At 44.5% G+C, this 22,485-nt stretch overlaps 1 protein-coding gene across 1 annotated transcript in view; it reads right to left on the bottom strand.

Annotated features, from left to right (window-relative positions):
- Positions 1-4,220: 4,220 nt before the first annotated feature.
- Positions 4,221-22,485, bottom strand: part of GXYLT2 (glucoside xylosyltransferase 2) — a 43,353-nt gene continuing 25,088 nt past the window's right edge. The window contains exons 2-7 of the mRNA XM_077276239.1: positions 20,468-20,651; positions 18,415-18,546; positions 9,717-9,968; positions 5,229-5,352; positions 4,780-4,952; positions 4,221-4,647 (exon numbers count right to left, since the gene is read on the bottom strand). Of these exons, the coding sequence (XP_077132354.1) occupies positions 4,465-4,647; positions 4,780-4,952; positions 5,229-5,352; positions 9,717-9,968; positions 18,415-18,546; positions 20,468-20,651 (1,048 nt within the window). The 3' untranslated portion in view covers positions 4,221-4,464. The remainder of the gene's footprint in view (positions 4,648-4,779; positions 4,953-5,228; positions 5,353-9,716; positions 9,969-18,414; positions 18,547-20,467; positions 20,652-22,485) is intronic.

Here is a 22,485-nt window from a genome sequence, read left to right as displayed (position 1 = left end):
TTTCTCCTTCTGGACTGAACTTTCACTTTGTAAAATGTATTCTGTGATAAAGATTTCCCCATTACTGAGATAGGAGATGACAATTGATGCTCAGAAAATTCTATGGAAAGGGGCTGGAAACAAGACACAGACATTTTACAGCAAGTTCTCCGGAAATGACAGTTACACTTTAAGCCCTGCCCCCAGAATGCTATATAATTGCTAGTTTTGGGCATGGTTTTGCAGAACCCTGCCCCTTTCATGCCCATTCCGGCACATATGGGTTCTGTTACAAGTATGCACATCGCCTAAAAAAAAAAAAAAGAATCTATAAGGGGTTCAGAACTAAACAAATAAGAGTTAATTTAAAGGGGATGGCCACCTGTAATAACTCCAGGACAGGTGGTAAATGAAGGATTGATGGGGTTTCACGCCCCCACAGATTCTGTGAATGAGAGGCTCTAAGTCCGAGTTGTAAATGAAGGGTTACTGAGCATGTGCAGCACCACTGCTGTCATCAGCTATCTATGGAGGTAAACCGCCAATGGAGAAACGGTCGCACATGCTCAGTAACGCTTCAAGTCCCTTGTGTAAATAAAGCGTTACTGAGCATGTGCGACCGTTGCTCCATTGCTGTCTCACTCTCATAGACAGCTGATGAAGTAGTGGTACTGCACATGCTCAGTAGCAATTCACTCACACAGGGGGCATTGGGACCCCCCATTCTTGGCGTCTCAGGGGTCGGAACACCCCAGTTATTATACATTTATCAGCCACCCAGATTAAGCATCCATGTATTCTACAACTAGAGGGGGTCATAGACGGGGGTGTCTCAGCAGACCCTCGCTCTACAACCCTGGAGGCGGAGCCGTCCTCTACATGCAGCTCTGTACCTGGAGAATTCATGGCATCAATGAATTACCAGCTTATTGGCAGAGGTGTTGGAAGCCGGACCTGCAGCGATCATCTGATCGGCACTGCAAATCCATACTGAAAGGGGCGGTCTATTGTAAGAAAATCCCTTTAAAGAAAGGGAACCTGTCGGCTTCATTTCTACATGCGGAGGTAGTGGTATGGCCGTATAGACACGTCTCCCCCATTAAAAATGGTACCATTATTGTGGAGATCTGATTTGCCAGTCATGAGAAGTCGAACATAGAAGTCGTATGCAAATTAGGCTGTAAGTGCATGTGGGCGTGTCACTGCACTAGGAAGAAGCAGTTCCTTCAGGGACAATATTCTTATATATTTTTTTTCCTTTAGCTAAATGCACACATTTGGGAGTTAAAATAATTTTTGCAATCGGTCTTAATTGCAATATTTTCCACCATTTGCTTTCCGCAGCCTCTGTGTTCCACTATCTATTGCTGGCTGCAGAATGAGTGAACTAAGAGTCCATCAGTGAGCTCCTTCTGACGGGAGAGTGTTTGACTGCGATTTTTAGAGCTCATCTCCGCTGATCGATGACCACACACTGCATCAAAGGTGTATGAGAAATGTTAAATGGGTTTTTTTTTGTACTTTGGGCTAAAAAAAAAAAAAAATAAGTTTGCTCGTAGGGGATGGGGAAGCTTTATAATGAGCCTTAATTGTTGGATTGGGGCACATTACTGCCTAAAACCGCCCTGCATGGCACCAGTAGGCGTCTCAACGCCTCGTGCCAACTCCCCGCGAATCAATACCAGGCTCCTTCCTGCGCCCGCACGGAATCATAACCTGTTTGACAACAAACATTTTAATCTTCGCCTCCTTCCAGTGCGACGCACTTCATCAGCATTACACAAAAGTCGCTTAAGTGCGAACGTATTGGATTTCCCGCTGTAGTCGCGGCACTATCAATTACCGCATGCTGTGAAAAAGTGGAGACGATGGGCAGCAATAAAACTGGATGTGAGGAAACTGTCAGACTTCCAGCCCCGGCGGCGAGGACTGAATTACAATGTACGGTCCTTTGTCTTATGCAAAATGCCACATTGGGACGGGTGTAATAATCCGCTGCCTTAGCCGCCCATGGGGGGCTCAAAATTTGGGTAAATCCCCATTACTCCAATGAGATCCACCCTCAATATAATGACGCTTTAACTCCCCTGACATGTATAGTTTAGTAATTATTTGCATTTCCCATCATTATTATTTTTTTTTATCCCTCTGTTGTTCCTCCTGGAAAAGTAATTTTTTTTTTTAAAATAAATAAATATATATATATATATTTGTTTACATATATATAATAATATATATATATATATATATATATATATATATATATATATATATATATATATATATATATGTATATATACATATATATATATATATATATACACACATATATATATAAATATATATATATATATATATATATATATATTCTTGCAATTGTGAAAGGTGTGTGTTACACCCATTTGTCAATTTATTCATACATTTCCAGGAGGAATAACAGAGGGACATAACTATTCAGCGTTATAAGAAAATATCATCCGGCAATTTTATTGAAAATACTAAGGCTATGTGCACACAGAGGTTTATTTTTATTTTTTTAAAGGAGGTTTCATCAAAATTTTCCTTTAAAGCTTGAAACTCTGCAAAAACTTGGAGTTTTCACTCCGTTTCTGCTCCCAAAACTCAACAACAGCAAAAAAACACATCCTAAAAGGAGTTTTCCATGAATAAAAACCAAAAAAAACCCCATAGAATTATGTTATTCCAACAACGCCCCCCACCAGCTCACAGGTTGCTCATGGTATTGCAGCTCATTATTTTAAACCGAGCAGCAACACGAACATTGGAAGGTTGAGAATACACGTTCCGTTAATGAGTGAGAATGTGTCCACGATTCCACAGCTTTCTTACATAAAATATATATTTTATTAATTTTCTAATTTAAAGCCTAAAAGTAATACATTTAAAGCTCTCGAACACAATTTAAAGGGGTCTTCCTAAAAATAACTTGACTGTATATTTAATTTATTCCTTTAATGCATCTAATATAAACATGAAGAAATTTGGTGGATGGTCTTGATTTAAAAAAAAAAAAATAATCAAGTTTTTGTTTTATGTCTACAGCTGCTGTGCAGAGCTATGCGTCTCTATGGTAACAGACTACAAACAAGCTCTGTGTAGTCAGATCCTACAATAATGCTTTCATTTATCTGTTCCTTACTTTCTGCTAATTGATTCTGGTGGCGGATAGAGTGAAGGGAGTAAGACTGTAGGATCGGAGTGTTTGTGGACGGTTACCATAGAGACACATAGGTTCGCATAGAAGCTGTAGATATAATATAGGAGATTCTTTTTATATGAATTTGCAAAACTACTTCATTTACGAAGTGATAAACCAATTAAACCTGAGAGGTGATATATTATTCTATATTCTTGATTGCGAGACTCCAGATTATCGTACAGTTCTGTACTGGAGTATCAGATGTATCTGAATTATTAGATGCCGGATTATAGGAATTTTACAATATTAATCCCAATTTTTAATTTTTTAGTCATCACCATTATGCGTATCATTCCCATCTGAGAGATCCCTACTGTGACCATGTATGGGGTCGTTCCATAAGTTGCCATCTTGATTGGTCGTTATAGGTAAACTGAAGCTCTTCCCTTCCTGGGAATACAACAATCATTTTTTTTTTAACAGGAGAAGAGCTAAAAAAAAATGTACAAAAAATAAATAAAAACTGGGGTAATTAGACCTCGAGTATATAAAAAAAATGCTACAGAAAAGAATGAGACCTGTTGCCCATAGCAACTATTCAGATTACTTACATTCTTTATTTATGAATTGTGCTGAATACTGATTGGCTGCTAATGGCAACACCCACGCTGAAAACACTGAAAATGAATTCTGATTGGCTGCTAATGGCAACACCCACGCTGAAAAGACTGAAGATGAATTCTGATTGGCTGCTAATGGCAACACCCACTCTAAAAGGACTGAAGATGAATTCTGATTGGCTGCTAATGGCAACACCCATGCTGAAAAGACTGAAAATGAATGCTGACTGGATTCTAATGGCAATACCCACGCTGAAAATAAAATCAATTAATTCTGAATGGCTGCTAATGGCAACACCCATGATGAAAATTAAGAAGATGAATTCTGATTGGCTCCTAATGGTAACACCCCCCGAGGAAAAGACTGAAGATGAATTCTGATTGGCTGCTATGAGCAACACCCCAATTTTTGATGCATCGTGAAGCCTAATGTTTACAACAGTCTTTGTTATCTGCCAGGATTTTTCTTTTTTTTTTTTTTTTTTACATAATTTATATTTATTTTTAGAAAAAAAAATTTCCTAAGAAATATATAGTTGTTCCTCTTGGATTTGAGATGCACAAAATATCTTGAAAAATGTCGTAATCGCGTCATCCGATCTGCTGAGGTTCATTTTTGCATAGCATTAGATGTCACCGATAAAAAAAAAAAAAAAATTAAATAATTTTTGTAAAGCAATGAATGGTATCAAAAGTGAAAAATCCTCAGCTCCGGACTCGAGATCCGGCGTAGAAGATCACTCGCCTCTCGTACACCTTCTTCATAGTGTTCTCTATCTGCTTGAGGAACACCTGCGGAATCCGACCGCATAACGTGTGGACGCTTTCCAGGAATTTTGTCTGTAGGGGGTAATACATGGACTGGAAAAGATTTCCATCAAAAGGATACTGTCGGGGGAGGGGAGGAAAAAAAAAAAAAAAAAAGAAGAATGTGTGTTAGGTTATACGTCATAAAATTATATAAAAATTTACCATATTCACAATTTTAGATTGCGGCTGTTAAGTATCCGTCGCACGTACGTCACGTATCACTTCGTAGAAAGCCTTGAACGCTGGTTGCTTATCATCATGATAGACGCCCCTGTTACCGTGGAGGATAGACACGCCATCTTCTTCTGCAGATTTACAGTTGCTCCCGTACATGCAGTGATCGGGTCGATAATTCCACTGACACGGAAACACAAACAGATTCTCTAAAAAAAAAATAAAATAAATAAAGTTATTAAAAAATTGCTAAAATAAAAAATGGAATTTGGTATATGTTTTATGTAGCCACCTCTTTTTTTTTTTTTTTACATAATCTGGAAAAAAAGAGCAGAACTGCAGTATAAAGCACCGTGGAGGGACAAAAATGTAATCTCTTACAAAAAGAAGTTTTAGACTACCATAGAGTCAGTGAAGATAGCACTTCCCCAGAGGAGAACAGCGACAATGCAGTGACTGTTACTCAGTATTGCAGTCATTTTTACCTGGGTTGAAGGAGAATATGATATTTAGTAAGTCTTGGTCTCCCCATGTGATGTAGTTTTTGTATTTCTGATATAACGGATGGAGCATCTCTTCCCACGTCAGGCCAGCGGGAATCATGTTATTCTATGAGAACAAGAAAAAAAATAGGATAATTAGATATAAGCGCGCAGCCGGCTGACGTGATAAAGGCAGCACAGAGTGTTTCAGCCTCTTATGCCGGTTGGCACCTGAGGCTTGTGCCCAGAGCAAACCTTCAAGGGCTGTTCCTAGAACACAAAAAAAATCACATGATAGATGGAAAGTGCCTGATCATTGGGGGACCACCATTGATCACAATATTGGGGGGGGGGGGACCGCATTCTTTACTTTACACATTGATAAGGCATTGAGTTGGTAGGGCATTGTTTACTTAATACATTGGTAGGACATTTAGTTGGTAGGGCATTGTTTACTTTCACACATATCACTAATTTAATTAAACTGTACTACTAACATCCAGGCTCATGTGAAGATATCAAGACATTATGGTTTATACATGGGAAAATCACAAAAATAAATGAGTTACGTGCAGCGCCCCAGGGTCCTGGTCACTGCAGTAATGCCATTCTTCCACCGGGGGGAGTGATGTTACGTCTGAAGGCAATAAAGGAGATCTCTTTACCAGGTATCACAAACCACACAACACACTTCACACTCCAGTCCACCAGGGGAGCTATCTATTAGGGCACTCTTCACAATTAGGTAAAACTGGTGGTCTGGATAGGAAGTTAGGCAGAAGCTGGCTGGGCTTCACCCAGTGAGCTGCTATCTGAGCTCCGCTCAGGTAGTTGGTCCCTGACAGGGGTGGGATCCTGTCAGAGGCCTAGACAGAAGGCCATGGAACTGCGCCTGCCCCACATGCAGCAGTTCCTAAGAAAGAGACAAGAACAGCGAATTGTATTGTAGAGAGGGTGAGAAATGAAGTCATAGCAAAAGGAGAGGAAACCAGAAGGAGTTCTGCCCTGCAAAAGGCTGCCTCCTTCTGAGGTGCAGGATCCGGTAGCCGGAACACCGAGGGAGCAATCGTCTCCATGCCTTGCTTCAGAGACCAGCAGGACAGCTAATTCCATGTTACCTGCCCGACCTATACCCAGGAGGCACGGTGGCAACTTGTGGGGGCTGGGGCGTGCTAGGGTCCTTGTAAAAAGCCTCAGGTCATCAGTCATATGGGTGTGTCCTATCCATCTGGGGGACAGAGAGAGACATAATATCTACAACAGTTGAGGACCTTATGAGAGGCTCAGCAGGGAGGCACTACAACACACAGGCGCTAGAGGAAGGCTACTGATTTCCACCTGGATAGGGGGACTCTGGATTTGCCTTCGGACCGGCCGGACCCTGCCTACCCTGTGGTCTGTACCCTGGACTGTGGATGCTGAAGCCTTCAGTAAAGGTAAAGAGACTGCAACCTTGTGTCCTCGTTCTTCTCTGCGCCTCTCACCATCCACCATCTACACTCTGGGAAGCACTTCACCTGTGGGAAGATATACCATCTAGCTGCCATCACATCACCCCAGAGGACCCCTTAAAGCAGCGTCGGTCACCCTGACCGAATACCACAGGTGGCATCACAAACATTTCCCCTTTAAAGACTTTTCCCCCCTTTTAATACGGACGTCCCTAGGGCCACGGACCGGGTCAGCCACCATGACACCCCCCTTGAGAACCGAAGGGCCCGGTACCGAGTACCCCACTGCTCTACGGGGGCGCTCGATTACGCATCCTGAACCTAGGGGTTTTTTCACAAAAAAATGCTGCAAAAACTGATAGCGGCGTTTTTGCTGCTTTTTTGCACTTGCCTATTGCTTTCTATGGGTAAAGAAATGCAGTAAAAATGCAGAAAGAATTGACTATGCAGTTTTAAAAAAGCAGCAGTTTTCCAATTCAACCAGATAGAAAAGCAAGTGTGTGCATGAGACTTCTGAAATCTCCTAGATTCGGTGGGTACTGGAAAAAACAGCTTTCAATTTGCACAAAAACACAGCAAAAATGCAACATGTGAACAAAGTCAAAGCACTGGCCGAACATGCATGGCCGAGAGCTGGCAGCTCATAAGTAATGAATGGTTGTGTTCTAATGGGGCATTTTTAGAGGGTCTGAGAAGTCGGACCCCTAGAGCCCAGGGAAGTATCACCTATCCTGTGGGGTACGGACAACCCCTTTATAGACCCCTCTAATTACACAAGAAGATAAAATATTATTAGGTCATAAATATTTACCCTTAATTCCATGAGGGTTTTCCTTTAATTTCCCGGAGCCGAGGGTGGCATCCTGTGATTGATTGGCGCTGGTTATCTCCCTACAGTCGCCGCGCATCCAGTAAACCATTATGCAGCGCACTACAGTAAATAACCGCGGCAGGAGTGGAGCCGGCGCTGTACATCTCCCTAATGTTCTCTGCTGACATCCATGTTTCAGATCAGTAAGGACATGAACATTGTCGTTCACCTTGAGAGAGGATCCCGCTGATCCGTAACACGGCTGTCAATGTAGCGCTGAGTGAAGGACTTACCGCGGAGATTGGTTTGATTTACGATACCATGTAAGCGATTCATCAGCCTTGTAGGCACGGTGGCGGCTCCCGTGCGCGGTTTTATTGTAGCAGCACTTACAGAACCCTTTATTTTTACACTGATGTGGGACCAACCTATCAAAGAGCAGCTTAATGGATGCTAAAATAAACCGCAATATCTACTTGCGGCATTTTTTATTCTCACCTTGTCACTGAATTTTTTTTTTTATTATTATTAATTTGATTTTAACATTCAAATTTAGGCAATTTTCCAAATAGTCAGAATTAAAAATTTGCAGACAGATAGTTGCCGTAGAGTCTGTGTAACTTCTTCGTATAGCTGGCTGTCCTGCTGCTTTTGAACACAGATCTGACAGCTCTTGGCTCTTTCCGCTTTATCTCTTCCATTGCTTAGGGTTAGGCTGGCCATACACAATAAACGACTTTAACTCAAACGCTCCCTGTTGAGGCGACAGTTAACACTCCCGATTTACCGTGCCCATAGATGCAAAGCTCGCCCGAGCACGCGTGTATGTTCACGAGGATGTAACCTGCTGCCAAACTCTTTAGGTGGTGACTATTCTCCTAAGAATAAAGGATCGATCAGTTAAAGTACAACCGCTCGATCCTTTACTCCTCCAACATACGATGTCTGAGGAGGGCTGGGAGACCTCTTTACATATTAGAGGGTCAGCCGTTCCCATATAAAGTATGGTCATCTTAACAGAGCAACTGGGAGAAGAAAGGGTGTGCACACAACAGATCAAGGTGTGTAGAGGGGGCAAAGCATCCAAAGCATCAGGGAGGACAGATCACAGACTGTAGAGAGTAAGGAAAGAACACAGAGATTGCAGAAGAGGGGGAAACAATCACAAATTCCTCAGCATTCTGTCAGCAAGTAAGAAAAGATACAACAAGGGCAAGGGAAAATCAGTACAGAAATGAAGCTGTGCCGATACATGAGAGCTAGTGAGGATATCAGCGTCCTGGACACGTCACATCCAGCCATTAAGTATTACTGAAAATGACACATCCACTTGAAATCCTGGGGCTCAATCAGAAATATTTTAAACAGATCTAATTGATAATATTTATCACTCTGTCAGCAAGTAAGGAAAGATACAACACAGGCTGTACAAAGGAAAATCAGTACAGAAATGAAGCTGTGCTGATACACGAGAGCTAGTGAGGACATCAGCGTCCTGGACACGTCACATCCAGCCAGTATGTATTACTGAAAGTGACACATCTACTTGAAATCCTGAAATCTAATCAGAAATATACTAAAAAGACCTAATTGATAATATTTATCACGGCATATGGGGACAAGGAACTTGCAGGCATCTCAGGAGCATCACCTTTTATCTCCCCCTCCTTTTCTGTCCTTCAATGCATTTTGGTAAAACCGCAAAGGAGACCAAGCAATGTACTGTAAAATCTGTTCCAACACCCCTCTCCCCCATAGCCATGGGTCATTTATGGTGCTGCTGTCATCATACGTAGCAGTTAACATCTCAGAGGTGACCTTGAAATATCTTACTAGATAAATGTTCTTCTTTTACTTAATAGGGGATGACCGTTCTTATAGGGCTAGAGAGGTATATGTATATAGCAAAAAGGTCACGTCCCTTTAAGAAACATGTGCAACAACAATGACCTCTATGGATGAATCAAGGAGACTTTCTAATATTGATAAAATACTTTTTTATAGTAACAGTCCTTGTATGAGAAATGTCATTCCATTATCTTTCTTCCCTCGAAGGACCGTCTTCCCTCTCCCTCTGTAGAGACCATTAATAAGTGGCGGGTTCTCTACTCTCCTCTCCGCCGGGCACATTAAGTTCACTCATCCATCCAGATATATTTTATCCAGCGTTATTGCAGCCCCATGATTTATTTTCTATGCAGTCGGCGCTATTAACCCTTTTTTTTTTACCTTAAACTGCTGCTTCCTAATACGTGTCAGATTCATCAACATGACCCCAGAGTTGACGCCCGTGGTGCCGTAGAATGGGTGACGGGCAAAGCGGCTGTACCAGCCGATCTTGGGCACCTCGTGCTCGGGAGCCATTGCTGCCAGTTGGGTGTCATTGAATTGCTTGAGAAAAGCCCAGATGTCGTCCAGAGGCCTCAAGAAAAGAACGTCGGTGTCCACGTACAGCAAGGAGTCCACGTCCTGCAGGATCATCTGTCCGGTAACACAAAGACATTTATTAAAAAAAAATATTAATAACCGAATTCTCCCTTTATGTTTCATACATTTTACCAACTACCCTATAGACAGGTGATCGACATACCTAGAGGTAAAACCCTCTAAAATTCTGTGATAATGAAATGACTCTGCTGAGCTGTCCCAGACTATACAGTAAATCTGATAAATGTGTTCTCTACTGGAGGTGAAAATGGGAAGATTTCAGGATTTAAAAACACAAAGAAAACATTCTCCCTCACCCCTACAAATGTTCTAAATCTTTCAAAATTCTTATTTTCACTTTTACTAGAAAAACACACTTACATAGTTACATAGTTATTAAGGTTGAAGGAAGACTGTAAGTCCATCTAGTTCAACCCATAGCCTAACCTAACATGCCCTAACATGTTGATCCAGGGGAAGGCAAAAAAAACCCATGTGGCAAAGAGTAACTCCATCATGGGGAAAAAAATTCCTTCCCGACTCCACATACGGCAATCAGACTAGTTCCCTGGATCAACGCCTTATCAAGGAATCTAGTGTATATACCCTGTAACATTATACTTTTCCAGAAAGGCATCCAGTCCCCTCTTAAATTTAATTAATGAATCACTCATTACAACATCATACGGCAGAGAGTTCCATAGTCTCACTGCTCTTACAGTAAAGAATCCGCGTCTGTTATTATGCTTAAACCTTCTTTCCTCCAGACGTAGAGGATGCCCCCTTGTCCCTGTCACCGGTCTATGATTAAAAAGATCATCAGAAAGGTCTTTGTACTGTCCCCTCATATATTTATACATTAAAATAAGATCACCCCTTAGTCTTGTTTTTCCAAACTAAATAGCCCCAAGTGTAATAACCTATCTTGGTATTGCAGACCCCCCAGTCCTCTAATAACCTTGGTCGCTCTTCTCTGCACCCGCTCTAGTTCAGCTATGTCTTTCTTATACACCGGAGACCAGAACTGTGCACAGTATTCTAAATGTGGTCGAACTAGTGACTTGTATAGAGGTAAAATTATGTTCTCCTCATGAGCATCAATGCCTCTTTTAATGCATCCCATTATTTTATTTGCCTTTGTAGCAGCTGCCTGACACTGGCCACTGAATATGAGTTTGTCATCCACCCATACTCCCAGGTCTTTTTCATTGACGGTTTTGCCCAGAGTTTTAGAATTAAGCACATAGTTATACATCTTATTACTTCTACCCAAGTGCATGACCTTACATTTATCCCCATTAAAGCTCATTTGCCATTTATCAGCCCAAGCTTCTAGTTTACATAAATCGGCCTGTAATATAAAATTGTCCTCCCCTGTATTGATTACCCTGCAGAGTTTAGTGTCATCTGCAAATATTGAAATTCTACTCTGAATGCCCCCTACAAGGTCATTAATAAATATGTTAAAAAGAAGAGGGCCCAATACTGACCCCTGTGGTACCCCACTACTAACCGTGACCCAGTCCGAGTGTGCTCCATTAATAACCACCCTTTGTTTCCTATCCCTGAGCCAGCTCTCAACCCACTTACACATATTTTCCCCTATCCCCATTACTCTCATTTTATGTAACAACCTTTTGTGTGGCACCGTATCAAAAGCTTTTGAAAAGTCCATATACACTACATCTACTGGGTTCCCTTGGTCCAGTCCGGAACTTACCTCTTCATAGAAGCTGATCAAATTAGTCTGACATGATCGGTCCCTAGTAAACCCGTGCTGATACTGGGTCATGAGGTTATTCCTCTTCAGATACTCCAGCATAGCATCCCTTAGTATACCCTCCAGGATTTTACCCACAGTAGAGGTTAAGCTTACTGGCCTATAATTTCCGAGTTCAGTTTTTGTCCCCTTTTTGAATATTGGCACCACATTTGCTATACGCCAGTCCTGTGGTACAGACCCTGTTATTATGGACTCTTTAAAGATTAAAAATAATGGTCTATCAATGACTGTACTTAGTTCCTGCAGTACTCGGGGGTGTATCCCATCCGGGCCCGGAGATTTGTCAATTTTTGTGATTTTTAGGCGCCGCTGTACTTCCTGCTGGGTTAAGCAGGTAACATTAAATTGGGAATTATTATCAGCTTATTGTCAGCTTTACTGTACAGACTTGGACAGATCAGCAGAGTCATTTCATTATCACTAGATAAAGGATTTTTATCTCTAAGTACATTCATCACATATAAAATTAATATATACACACACACAATAAAAAAAAAAAAATCTATGTCATTTTCAAATGATATTACAGGTTGTCACAGCCTAGAAAAAAAAACAACTAAACATAATATGTCATAATTTTTTGCCAAGGCAAACAGGATCATGGGGTGCATTAAAAGAGGTCTGGATACACATGATGAGAGCATTATACTGCCTCTGTACAAATCCCTAGTTAGACCGCACATGGAGTACTGTGTCCAGTTTTGGGCACCGGTGCTCAGGAAGGATATAATGGAACTAGAGAGAGTACAAAGGAGGGCAACAAAATTAATAAAGGGGATGGGAGAACTACAATACCCAGAGAGATTAGTGAAATTAGGATTATTTAGTCTAGAAAAAAGACGACTGAGGGGCGATCTAATAACCATGTATAAGTATATAAGGGGACAATACAAATATCTTGCTGAGGATCTCTTTATACCAAGGAAGGTGACGGGCACAAGGGGGCATTCTTTGCGTCTGGAGGAGAGAAGGTTTTTCCACCAACATAGAAGAGGATTCTTTACTGTTAGGGCAGTGAGAATCTGGAATTGCTTGCCTGAGGAGGTGGTGATGGCGAACTCAGTCGAGGGGTTCAAGAGAGGCCTGGATGTCTTCCTGGAGCAGAACAATATTGTATCATACAATTATTAGGTTCTGTAGAAGGACGTAGATCTGGGGATTTATTATGATGGAATATAGGCTGAACTGGATGGACAAATGTCTTTTTTCGGCCTTACTAACTATGTTACTATGTTACTATAATATCAGTGCAGTACAGCACCCAAAGAAATAAGCTTTCCGGGAAACGATTACAGGCGTCTGCTCAAACTGCAATTTTTATTGGCTTGGAGCGTTAATCTAATTATCCCAGTGTCCCCTTTGAAAGATTTATTAATATTCATGAGAACGCAGAAGAGCAGCTTAGCATTAAACTGAACACACTTTATATTAATACATAATTGTTTTACAAATTTTGGAACATTTATTCAATTTGAAAAAAAAAAAAGATCTCATTTTAGGTCAATATTGAAGCTGCATTCTGTCGGTAGACTCAGATCCACAGCTTTATTTCAGGGTTGCCTAATAAAATTCTAACTGCAGAAAGCGACCACTAGAGGGAGCTCACTGCACATGGATTTATACAGTTAGTGCCAGCTCAGAGCTGTAAAAATCTGTATGCAGTGAGCTCCCCCTGGTAGTGGCTGCAGACAAATGCTATAGCAGAAATCAGTCGGTACACTGTTCCTTTAACCCTTTTGGCGACACACTGTGCAAACAGGACTTCATAGTGTTGACGGAGGATCTGAAAGTGACCCTTCGCGGTTGACCTAGTGATTTCCAAATTGATCCACAGAGCGTTGCTGGCAACTGAAAATGACCAGACGGAGACGTGTGTCTCTGTTTGGGAGGATCGAGCAGATCTCTGACCCCCCGTTTATTGTGTCGCACTTTTCATAATCTTAGCAAGTTATACTTCAACCAATCAACATAAGAACACGCTCACAGTTCTTAACCTATAAGAATGCAGGAACAGCCTGTATGTCAAGGTCTCGTAGAACAATACACCCTCAGTCTCATATCTTATTCAGGTTGAAACAATCAAGGTTTCATAACAACAACTATGAACTTTAGCCTAGTAACAGAATTTATCTCAAAACAGCAAGATGGTGTCGAAAAGCACAAAATGAAGCCCGCTTTAATTTTGATCTTAGTTTAACCCTTCACAACAGGAGACCGAGTTTCACTATATACTGCAATACTGAAGTCTAAGTGATCAAATAATTGCAGTTTGAAGTCTCCTGTGAAGACTAAAAAATTCAGTATAAAGAAAAAGTTTCTAAACATACCATACAACAAAAAAAAATAATATGGAAAAAAAAACACTTTATTTTCCCCATTAAAAAATAAAGAAATGTAAAAAAAAATAGCATATTTCAGTATAAAAACTCAATTTAGCAAAATATAAAATTATATAATCCCCAAGTTAAATGCTGTAAAGAGAAAAAATAAAAGCTAAAATTGCTGTTTTTCAAATTCAAGAATCTCCCATAAAAAATGCAATAAAAAAAGGCGTCGTAAGTGTCCAAACACGGAAACAATAAAAACTACAGCTTATGATGAAAAAAAAAAATAATAATAATTTGACAGAAGAAAATGTTAAGGGTTTTGAAAAATGGCGACACAAGCCAAGTTTTGTTCGGAATTTCCTAACATTATGTGTCAGTAAAGGACAACGCTCTCAGGAGCCATTCTGCCGATATTTTAGGCACATGCTATTCTTGCAATTCCGTAAAAAACCCAAATTGTCACACGTAGCGGACATAAAGCATCCGGAGGATACCCCGGCAATGACCCGAGCGGTGACGCGGGCGGCGCACAGCTCCATGAGACGCCGATTATCATCAGAAATAGGTGACGGAGATAATTAAATACCAGGAGCGGTAAATTGAATAGTTGCAGAAACGCGTTGGCTCCCGCTATTTAGCAGTCAGAGAAGTGAGAACTTCTGTACCTCAGAAGCAAGGTAGATAAAAGGGTGCAATATCGCTGGGGAAAACACTGCAATTAACCTCCGCGCACTCCACCTAACAGCTGCGCCGCGCCGTGAATCACTTCAACGCGCTTCGTAATTATCTGTAACTCGCCACGAGATGTGATCTCGCCCAGCAATCCCGGGGTGAGAGATGAACACTTAACATTTAATGCACCCACCGGATGGCGCCGCCCCCCACATCCACTCATTCAAGGAGAAGCAATTTCATTTTAGAACGCGCAGTCACTACTTCCGCATCTAATGCCTGTTACATGGTGAATTCACAGGGCCGGATACTGCCCCCTACAGACAAGAGCACTTAGCGGGGCAGCGGTGACCTGGGGAGCAATGGGGCACGATCCGTTCTGCTGCCGCGCCACCACAGGGGTCATAAAGTGGTACATGGTTACTATTGAAATAATTGTGGAAAGCGCAGGCGCACCAGCTCCTCTAGAGTAAGAGGCAAAATGTGTGGGCGCACCAGCTCCTCTAGAGCAAGAGGCAAAATGTGTGGGCGCACCAGCTCCTCCAGGGCAAGAGGCACTGTGGGTGATCACACCAGCTCCTCTAGAGCAAGAGGCAAAATGTGTGGGCGCACCAGCTCCTCCAGAGCGAGAGGCACTGTGGGTGATCACAACAGGTCCTCCACAGTGAGAGGCGCTGGGTGTGGGAGTGCCAGGTTCTCCAGAGCAAAAGGCACTGTGGGTGGGCGCGCCAGGTCCTCTGGAGGGAAAGACACTGTGGGTGATCACATCAGGTCCTCCACAGTGAGAGGCGCTGGGTGTGGGAGCGCCAGGTTCTCTAGAGCAAAAGGCACTGTGTGTGGGCGCACCAGGTCCGCTGGAGGGAAAGGCACTGTGGGTGGGCACGCCAGGTCCTCTGGAGGGAGAGGCACTGTGTGTGGGCGCGCCAGGTTCTCTGGAGACAGGCGCTATGTGTGGGCGCGCCAGGTCCTCCGGAGCGAGAGGCACTGTGTGTGTGTGCACATTTTGTCCTCCAGAGAGAGAGGCACTGTGTGTGTGCACGCCGGGTCCTCCAGAGTGAGAGGCACTGTGTGTGTGTGAACGCCAGGTCCTCCGGAGAGAGAGGCACTGTGTGTGTGAATGCCTGGTCCTCCGGAGAGAGAGGCACTGTGTGTGTGAACGCCTGGTCCTCCGGAGAGAGAGGCACTGTGTGTGTGAACGCCTGGTCCTCCGGAGAGAGAGGCACTGTGTGTGTGAATGCCTGGTCCTCCGGAGAGAGAGGCACTGTGTGTGTGAACGCCTGGTCCTCCGGAGAGAGAGGCACTGTGTGTGTGAACGCCTGGTCCTCCGGAGAGAGAGGCACTGTGTGTGTGAACGCCTGGTCCTCCGGAGAGAGAGGCACTGTGTGTGTGAATGCCTGGTCCTCCGGAGAGAGAGGCACTGTGTGTGTGAACGCCTGGTCCTCCGGAGAGAGAGGCACTGTGTGTGTGAACGCCTGGTCCTCCGGAGAGAGAGGCACTGTGTGTGTGAATGCCTGGTCCTCCGGAGAGAGAGGCACTATGTGTGCACACCGGGTCCTCCAGAGCGAGAGGCACTGTGTGTGTGTGCACGCTGGGTCTTCCAGAGCGAGAGGCACTGTGTGTGAATGCCTGGTCCTCTGGAGAGAGAGGCACTGTGTGTGTGCACACCGGGTCCTCGAGAGAGAGAGGCACTATGTGTGAACACCTGGTTCTCCGGAGCGAGAGGCACTGTGTGTGTGCACATTTTGTCCTCTGGAGAGAGAGGCACTGTGTGTGTGCACGCCGGGTCCTCCAGAGTGAGAGGCACTGTGTGTGTGTGAACGCCAGGTCCTCCGGAGAGAGGCACTGTGGGTGGGTGTGCCAGGTCCTCCAGAGAGAGAGGCGCCAAACCTAAAGACACGTGTCAGCATCAAGCCACTAGACACCAGTAAAGTGGTCATTAAACTGGGTAAACTTACACATGTTACAAAAGAATGTACTACAGAGCAGGGATGTGGGTACCAAACCTCAGGATGCTCGCATATAAATGTGAACAAGGGGCAAGAGTACTAATCCCGAGGACACCTGCACACGTAAGTATCAAACCGGAGGCACGGACACTAAACCAAGGGCACTTGTATATGTGGGCATCTACTACATACCAGGGACATGGGAACTGAACCGGAGGATGCTCGGCTTGCACATGTGAAGATCAGCCACTAAACACCAGGGATATGGGCACCAAACCTAAGGACAAGTGTCAGCATCAAGTCACTAGACACCAGGGACATGTGCACTGAATTTTGAGCAAAATTAAACCAAACGCAGTGTTGTCCTGAGCAACATGTGCCACATATGCCCCCAACATCTACAGGACAATTCCACCCAGCCATCATACGGTAAAAGGCAAGAATTCCTAAACTAATCTCACTGCAGGGCGTAAAGAGTTAATGGACGGCGGAGGGTCGCATGGTATTAAGGATCCAGCAGGAAGTCTAATGCCAAGATGCTTGTAGTCAATCTAAAAGAACAGGTGCTGCCGCTACCTCCCCCCACAGCTCTGGTGTTAGGGGGTCCGGAGCGTTCCCATCCACCAGGGGATTAAACTGTGAAATGATATACATCTAATGGACTCAATCAGGGATTGTTCCCACGGACAAAGTTTGACTTCCTTGAAACACAGAAGTGTCTGCTATGTCTATGCTTGAGCACCGTAAAACGGATAAAAATTCTGCGCTAGTTTCTTAATACATCTTTATTCAGTCTGCAATTGTTTTTTTTTTTTTTCTGATACAAAACTCCAAATCCCCTACAAAGACAAAAGCAAAATCATAAAATTCTAAAAAGTCACTGCAGCCACCACTAGGGGGAGCCGGCATTCAACTCAATGTCAACACCGCATGCAGAGAGCTCCCTCTAGTGGTGGCTGCAGGCAGCAAAATAGTAGGTTCTGCCCATGAAGTTAATTTGGATCTATGTATCAGAGAAAAATTGGGCTGCCTCCACTATTAATAAATATAAAAAAATTAAATCAGCCTGTTGTTTTGTTAACCCGAGATCACGCAGTGTCAGAAAATCAGACCGAGTCATGTTTGCAATTGCATCGCACCTCCTTCATAGACACTGAATCAAATCACTGTTGCGGAAAACTTACCAAGCCATGCCCCCTATGCCAAGCCAGCTGAAATGGACAAGATGGGAAATTTTTGGTTTGCTCTTTTTAATATAAGTTTCTTTTATAAAAGTTTAGCCTTGTGAAATTATTATGATATTAATTTTTTTTAATTTTTTTTTAGGGTGACTGTCCCTTTAAGTAGAAAAACACACGGTTCAAGGGCCAACACAACCCTGCCCGTTCACCTCAACCTTTTAAATGGTCCCATTGTTCGTCCCCGGTTTCTCTCACGGGGACACACTTTCCTCCTTCAATAGGCCAACTATTCTTACTACCCGGGCATCAGAATCAGGATTCCACGCCGTGGCACGCTCAGCGCTCCTGGCAGGGAGACTAAACTTGTGACCGGGTCTTCAAAGAGAGCAAAAAAAAAAAAAATCACACAGTGAAAAGATCAAGTGGAAAAAAAATAAACGCCGCCGGACCAAAGAGTCTTAAGAAGCCATGAAAAAAATAGAGAAAAAAAATCTCTCGCTGGAGGAAGAAAGTAAAAGTTGCAGATAATCCTCAGGACGACCAGATGCAGAAGAACAAGAAGAAACCTGGATCCCATCACAGGCGACTTACCGGAAGGAAGAGGCGCTGAGCGGCGCAGGGTTTGAATAATTTCTTCCATTCCTGAGCATTTCCAACAGAAAATGTAATGGGGTAAATCTTGTAGTCAAATTTTCGGGAAAGCTGATGTGGCCATTCCTGAAGCTAGAAGAAAAGTGATACATTAAAAACAACAAATATTGACATTAATGTATCGGCATTCGTGAAGTTAACTTTAAGATTGTGTTCACATACTGCATTGTTTGCTGCTTCTTTTTAATGCAAATCCTATGAAATTTCAGAAATCTCATTTGCACACACATTGGGTTTTTTCCTGATTGATTTGCAAAACTGCTTTTTTTTTTTGCAAATGGCAGCAGGTCACTTCTTTCAGCGTTTTTTCACCCATAGGCTATGTTCACATGTAGCATTTTTGCTGCATTTTTTTCTGCGTTTTTGTTGTCTCAGTCTTCTGCAATGTCAGCAATTGACAAGGTCAGGCAGCGTCAGCAATGGACAAGGTCGGGCAACGTCAGCAATGGACAAGGTCGGGCAATGTTAAAAATGGACAAGGTCGGGCAATGTCAGCAATGGACAAGGTCGGGCAATGTTAAAAATGGACAAGGTCGGGCAATGTCAGCAATGGGCAAGGTCGGGCAATGTCAGCAATGGACAAGGTTCGGCAATGTTAAATATGGACAAGGTCGGGCAATGTCAGCAATGGACAAGGTCGGGAAATGTCAGCAATGGACAAGGTCGGGAAATGTCAGCAATGGACAAGGTCGGGCAAGGTCAGCAATGGACAAGGTCGGGCAACGTCAGCAATGGACAAGGACGGGCAACGTCAGCAATGGACAAGGACGGGCAACGTCAGCAATGGACAAGGACGGGCAACGTCAGCAATGGACAAGGTCGGGCAACGTCAGCAATGGACAAGGTCGGGCAACGTCAGCAATGGACAAGGTCAAGCAATGTCAGCAATGGACAAGGTCGGGCAATGTCAGCAATGGACAAGGTCAAGCAATGTCAGCAATGGACAAGGTCGGGCAATGTCAGCAATGGACAAGGACGGGCAACGTCAGCAATGGACAAGGACGGGCAACGTCAGCAATGGACAAGGACGGGCAACGTCAGCAATGGACAAGGACGGGCAACGTCAGCAATGGACAACGTCGGACAATGTCAGCAATGGACAAGGACAGGTAACGTCAGCAATGGACAAGATCGGGCAACGTCAGCAATGGACAAGGTCGGGCAATGTTAAAAATGGACAAGGTCGTGCAATGTCAGCAATGGACAAGGTCGTGCAATGTCAGCAATGGACAAGGTCGGACAATGTCAGCAATGGACAAGGTTGGGCAATGTCAGCAATGGACAAGGTCAAGCAATGTCAGCAATGGACAAGGTCAAGCAATGTCAGCAATGGACAAGGTCGGACAATGTCAGCAATGGACAAGGTCGGACAATGTCAGCAATGGACAAGGTCGGACAATGTCAGCAATGGACAAGGTCGGGCAATGTCAGCAATGGACAAGGTTGGGCAATGTCAGCAATGGACAAGGTCGGGCAATGTCAGCAATGGACAAGGTCAAGCAATGTCAGCAATGGACAAGGTCAAGCAATGTCAGCAATGGACAAGGTCGGGCAATGTCAGCAATGGACAAGGTCGGGCAATGTCACAGCAGTTCTCTCCTATGGTTGGAGGCTATGTGGTTTATTTGGAAAGTCATTAACCCCTACAATCCCAGATGACAAAAAGGACTTTCACGATTGAGCAATGGCGTACAGAGAGATACTATTTACACGGCGTTATAGCGGCAGCAACTAAAAGGACAATTCCATAAAATGTATCACATCTCAAATTCCCCGACATCCCCGCAGATCGATCACTTCTGCAGCGCTTATATTGCCTCCAACAGCGCCATCCTTATGCACATGGCTGTGTCTGGCACTGCAAGTAAAAGAACCAGATGTGGCCCCATGGACCAGAGTAGTGATGTGGGGAAGTAGAGGACCCCGTTATGTGACTCATGGGTGGTCTTTCTGCTGGGATGTCTTTGCTTGCATATTTCCCTCAATTACTTACCTTTCGGTCAAATTCCGGTTTTAATGCATCTTCGGCAAATATGTGGAATCGGATTTTTTTCACACTGAAGAGCACGGCGGATTTCACCATAGTGACCGTCTCCTCTACACGCTCTCCGCACGCCACCACGGCCAAGTGCATCCATTCCGCAGGGGCCACGGCTTTCTGCTTTTGTTCCGTCACTCTATGGAAAGATGGAGGAAAAATTATTATAGAATCCGCAACCTCGGTGCAACAGATTTCACCAGCCCTGGGCTCAATATTGGGTCACTAAGGCATAAAGTCACTCAAAATCCAAGTCTATGGGTTGTTAGAATGTGTTTCAGAAGCCACGTGGTGGGGACCAGTCACAGATTTTGCAGTGACCCAGTTGGGGTTGCATCATGGTGTATGTCTGGGCAAAGAAATCTGCTCTCCGTCCGTTGGTACCACCAATGGCTTCATACAGCACCCTGTACACCATCTCCCCAGGAACATCCAGAAGGATCCTGAAAAAAAAAATAACCAGGACCCTTTGGCCGAGTTTGGAATTCTTCTGGGTTTTACACAAACGTCCCGCAAGGCAGCGCTCCTGTAAAGTTTTCTAGTCCTCAGGATTTTAGGTGGATAGGTTATGTCCTGAGAAAAACGTTGTGCTTACAAGAAAAAAAAATAGAATTTAGGCAACGCGTTTCGCACACCATAAACCCGATCCTCCCAGACAACGATAAGGAAAAGTTGGCAAGTATGATACAGACATTATCAACCAGGTACCCAAGAAACCTCGCACACAACAGCCCATCCTCATTACGTTCTCCTTTAATAGCTCACACTAGATCAAAAACTTTTTACTTGGCAAAAAAAAAAAAATACAGGGTATTGTTCAATGGCAAAGCACAACAACAGATGTACAACTTCCTCTCCGACTTGGCGCAGGCTCGTCACTGCTCTATTGTGCTCCGAACAGGATGAAGCCAACAGAAAAACAAAGCTCCGAGGAAGACGTATGCACAATCCTGGTCTCGAAGATGGGAAAGGAACCAGGACTCCACGGATCCTGACAATAAAGGGAATGCAGCACCAATTTACGGCAGTGTCCCTTTCTAATTGTTTTCCCTGCACAGTGGTGCTCCCAGCCACTCACCCTGCGTGCACAGTGGTGCTCCCAGCCACTCACCCTGTGTACACAGTGGTGCTCCCAGCCACTCACCCTGCGTGCACAGTGTGGCTCCCAGCCACTCACCCTGCGTGCACAGTGGTGCTCCCAGCCACTCACCCTGCGTGCACAGTGGTGCTCCCAGCCACTCACCCTGCGTACACAGTGGTGATCCCAGCCACTCACCCTGCGTACACAGTGGTGCTCCCAGCCACTCACCCTGCGTGCACAGTGGTGCTCCCAGCCACTCACCCTGCGTGCACAGTGGTGCTCCCAGCCACTCACCCTGCGTACACAGTGGTGCTCCCAGCCACTCACCCTGCGTGCACAGTGTGGCTCCCAGCCACTCACCCTGCGTGCACAGTGGTGCTCCCAGCCACTCACCCTGCGTGCACAGTGGTGCTCCCAGCCACTCACCCTGCGTACACAGTGGTGATCCCAGCCACTCACCCTGCGTACACAGTGGTGCTCCCAGCCACTCACCCTGCGTGCACAGTGGTGCTCCCAGCCACTCACCCTGCGTGCACAGTGGTGCTCCCAGCCACTCACCCTGCGTACACAGTGGTGCTCCCAGCCACTCACCCTGTGTACACAGTGGTGCTCCCAGCCACTCACCCTGCGTGCACAGTGTGGCTCCCAGCCACTCACCCTGCGTGCACAGTGGTGCTCCCAGCCACTCACCCTGCGTGCACAGTGGTGCTCCCAGCCACTCACCCTGCGTACACAGTGGTGATCCCAGCCACTCACCCTGTGTACACAGTGGTGCTCCCAGCCACTCACCCTGTGTACACAGTGGTGCTCCCAGCCACTCACCCTGTGTACACAGTGGTGCTCCCAGCCACTCACCCTGTGTGCACAGTGGTGCTCCCAGCCACTCACCCTG

The sequence above is a fragment of the Ranitomeya variabilis genome, chromosome 8 (genome assembly GCF_051348905.1).
Source record: "Ranitomeya variabilis isolate aRanVar5 chromosome 8, aRanVar5.hap1, whole genome shotgun sequence".
NCBI lineage: Eukaryota > Metazoa > Chordata > Amphibia > Anura > Dendrobatidae > Ranitomeya > Ranitomeya variabilis.
The sequence above is the reverse complement of the archived record's forward strand: the minus strand, read 5'-3'. Positions and strand labels throughout refer to the sequence as shown.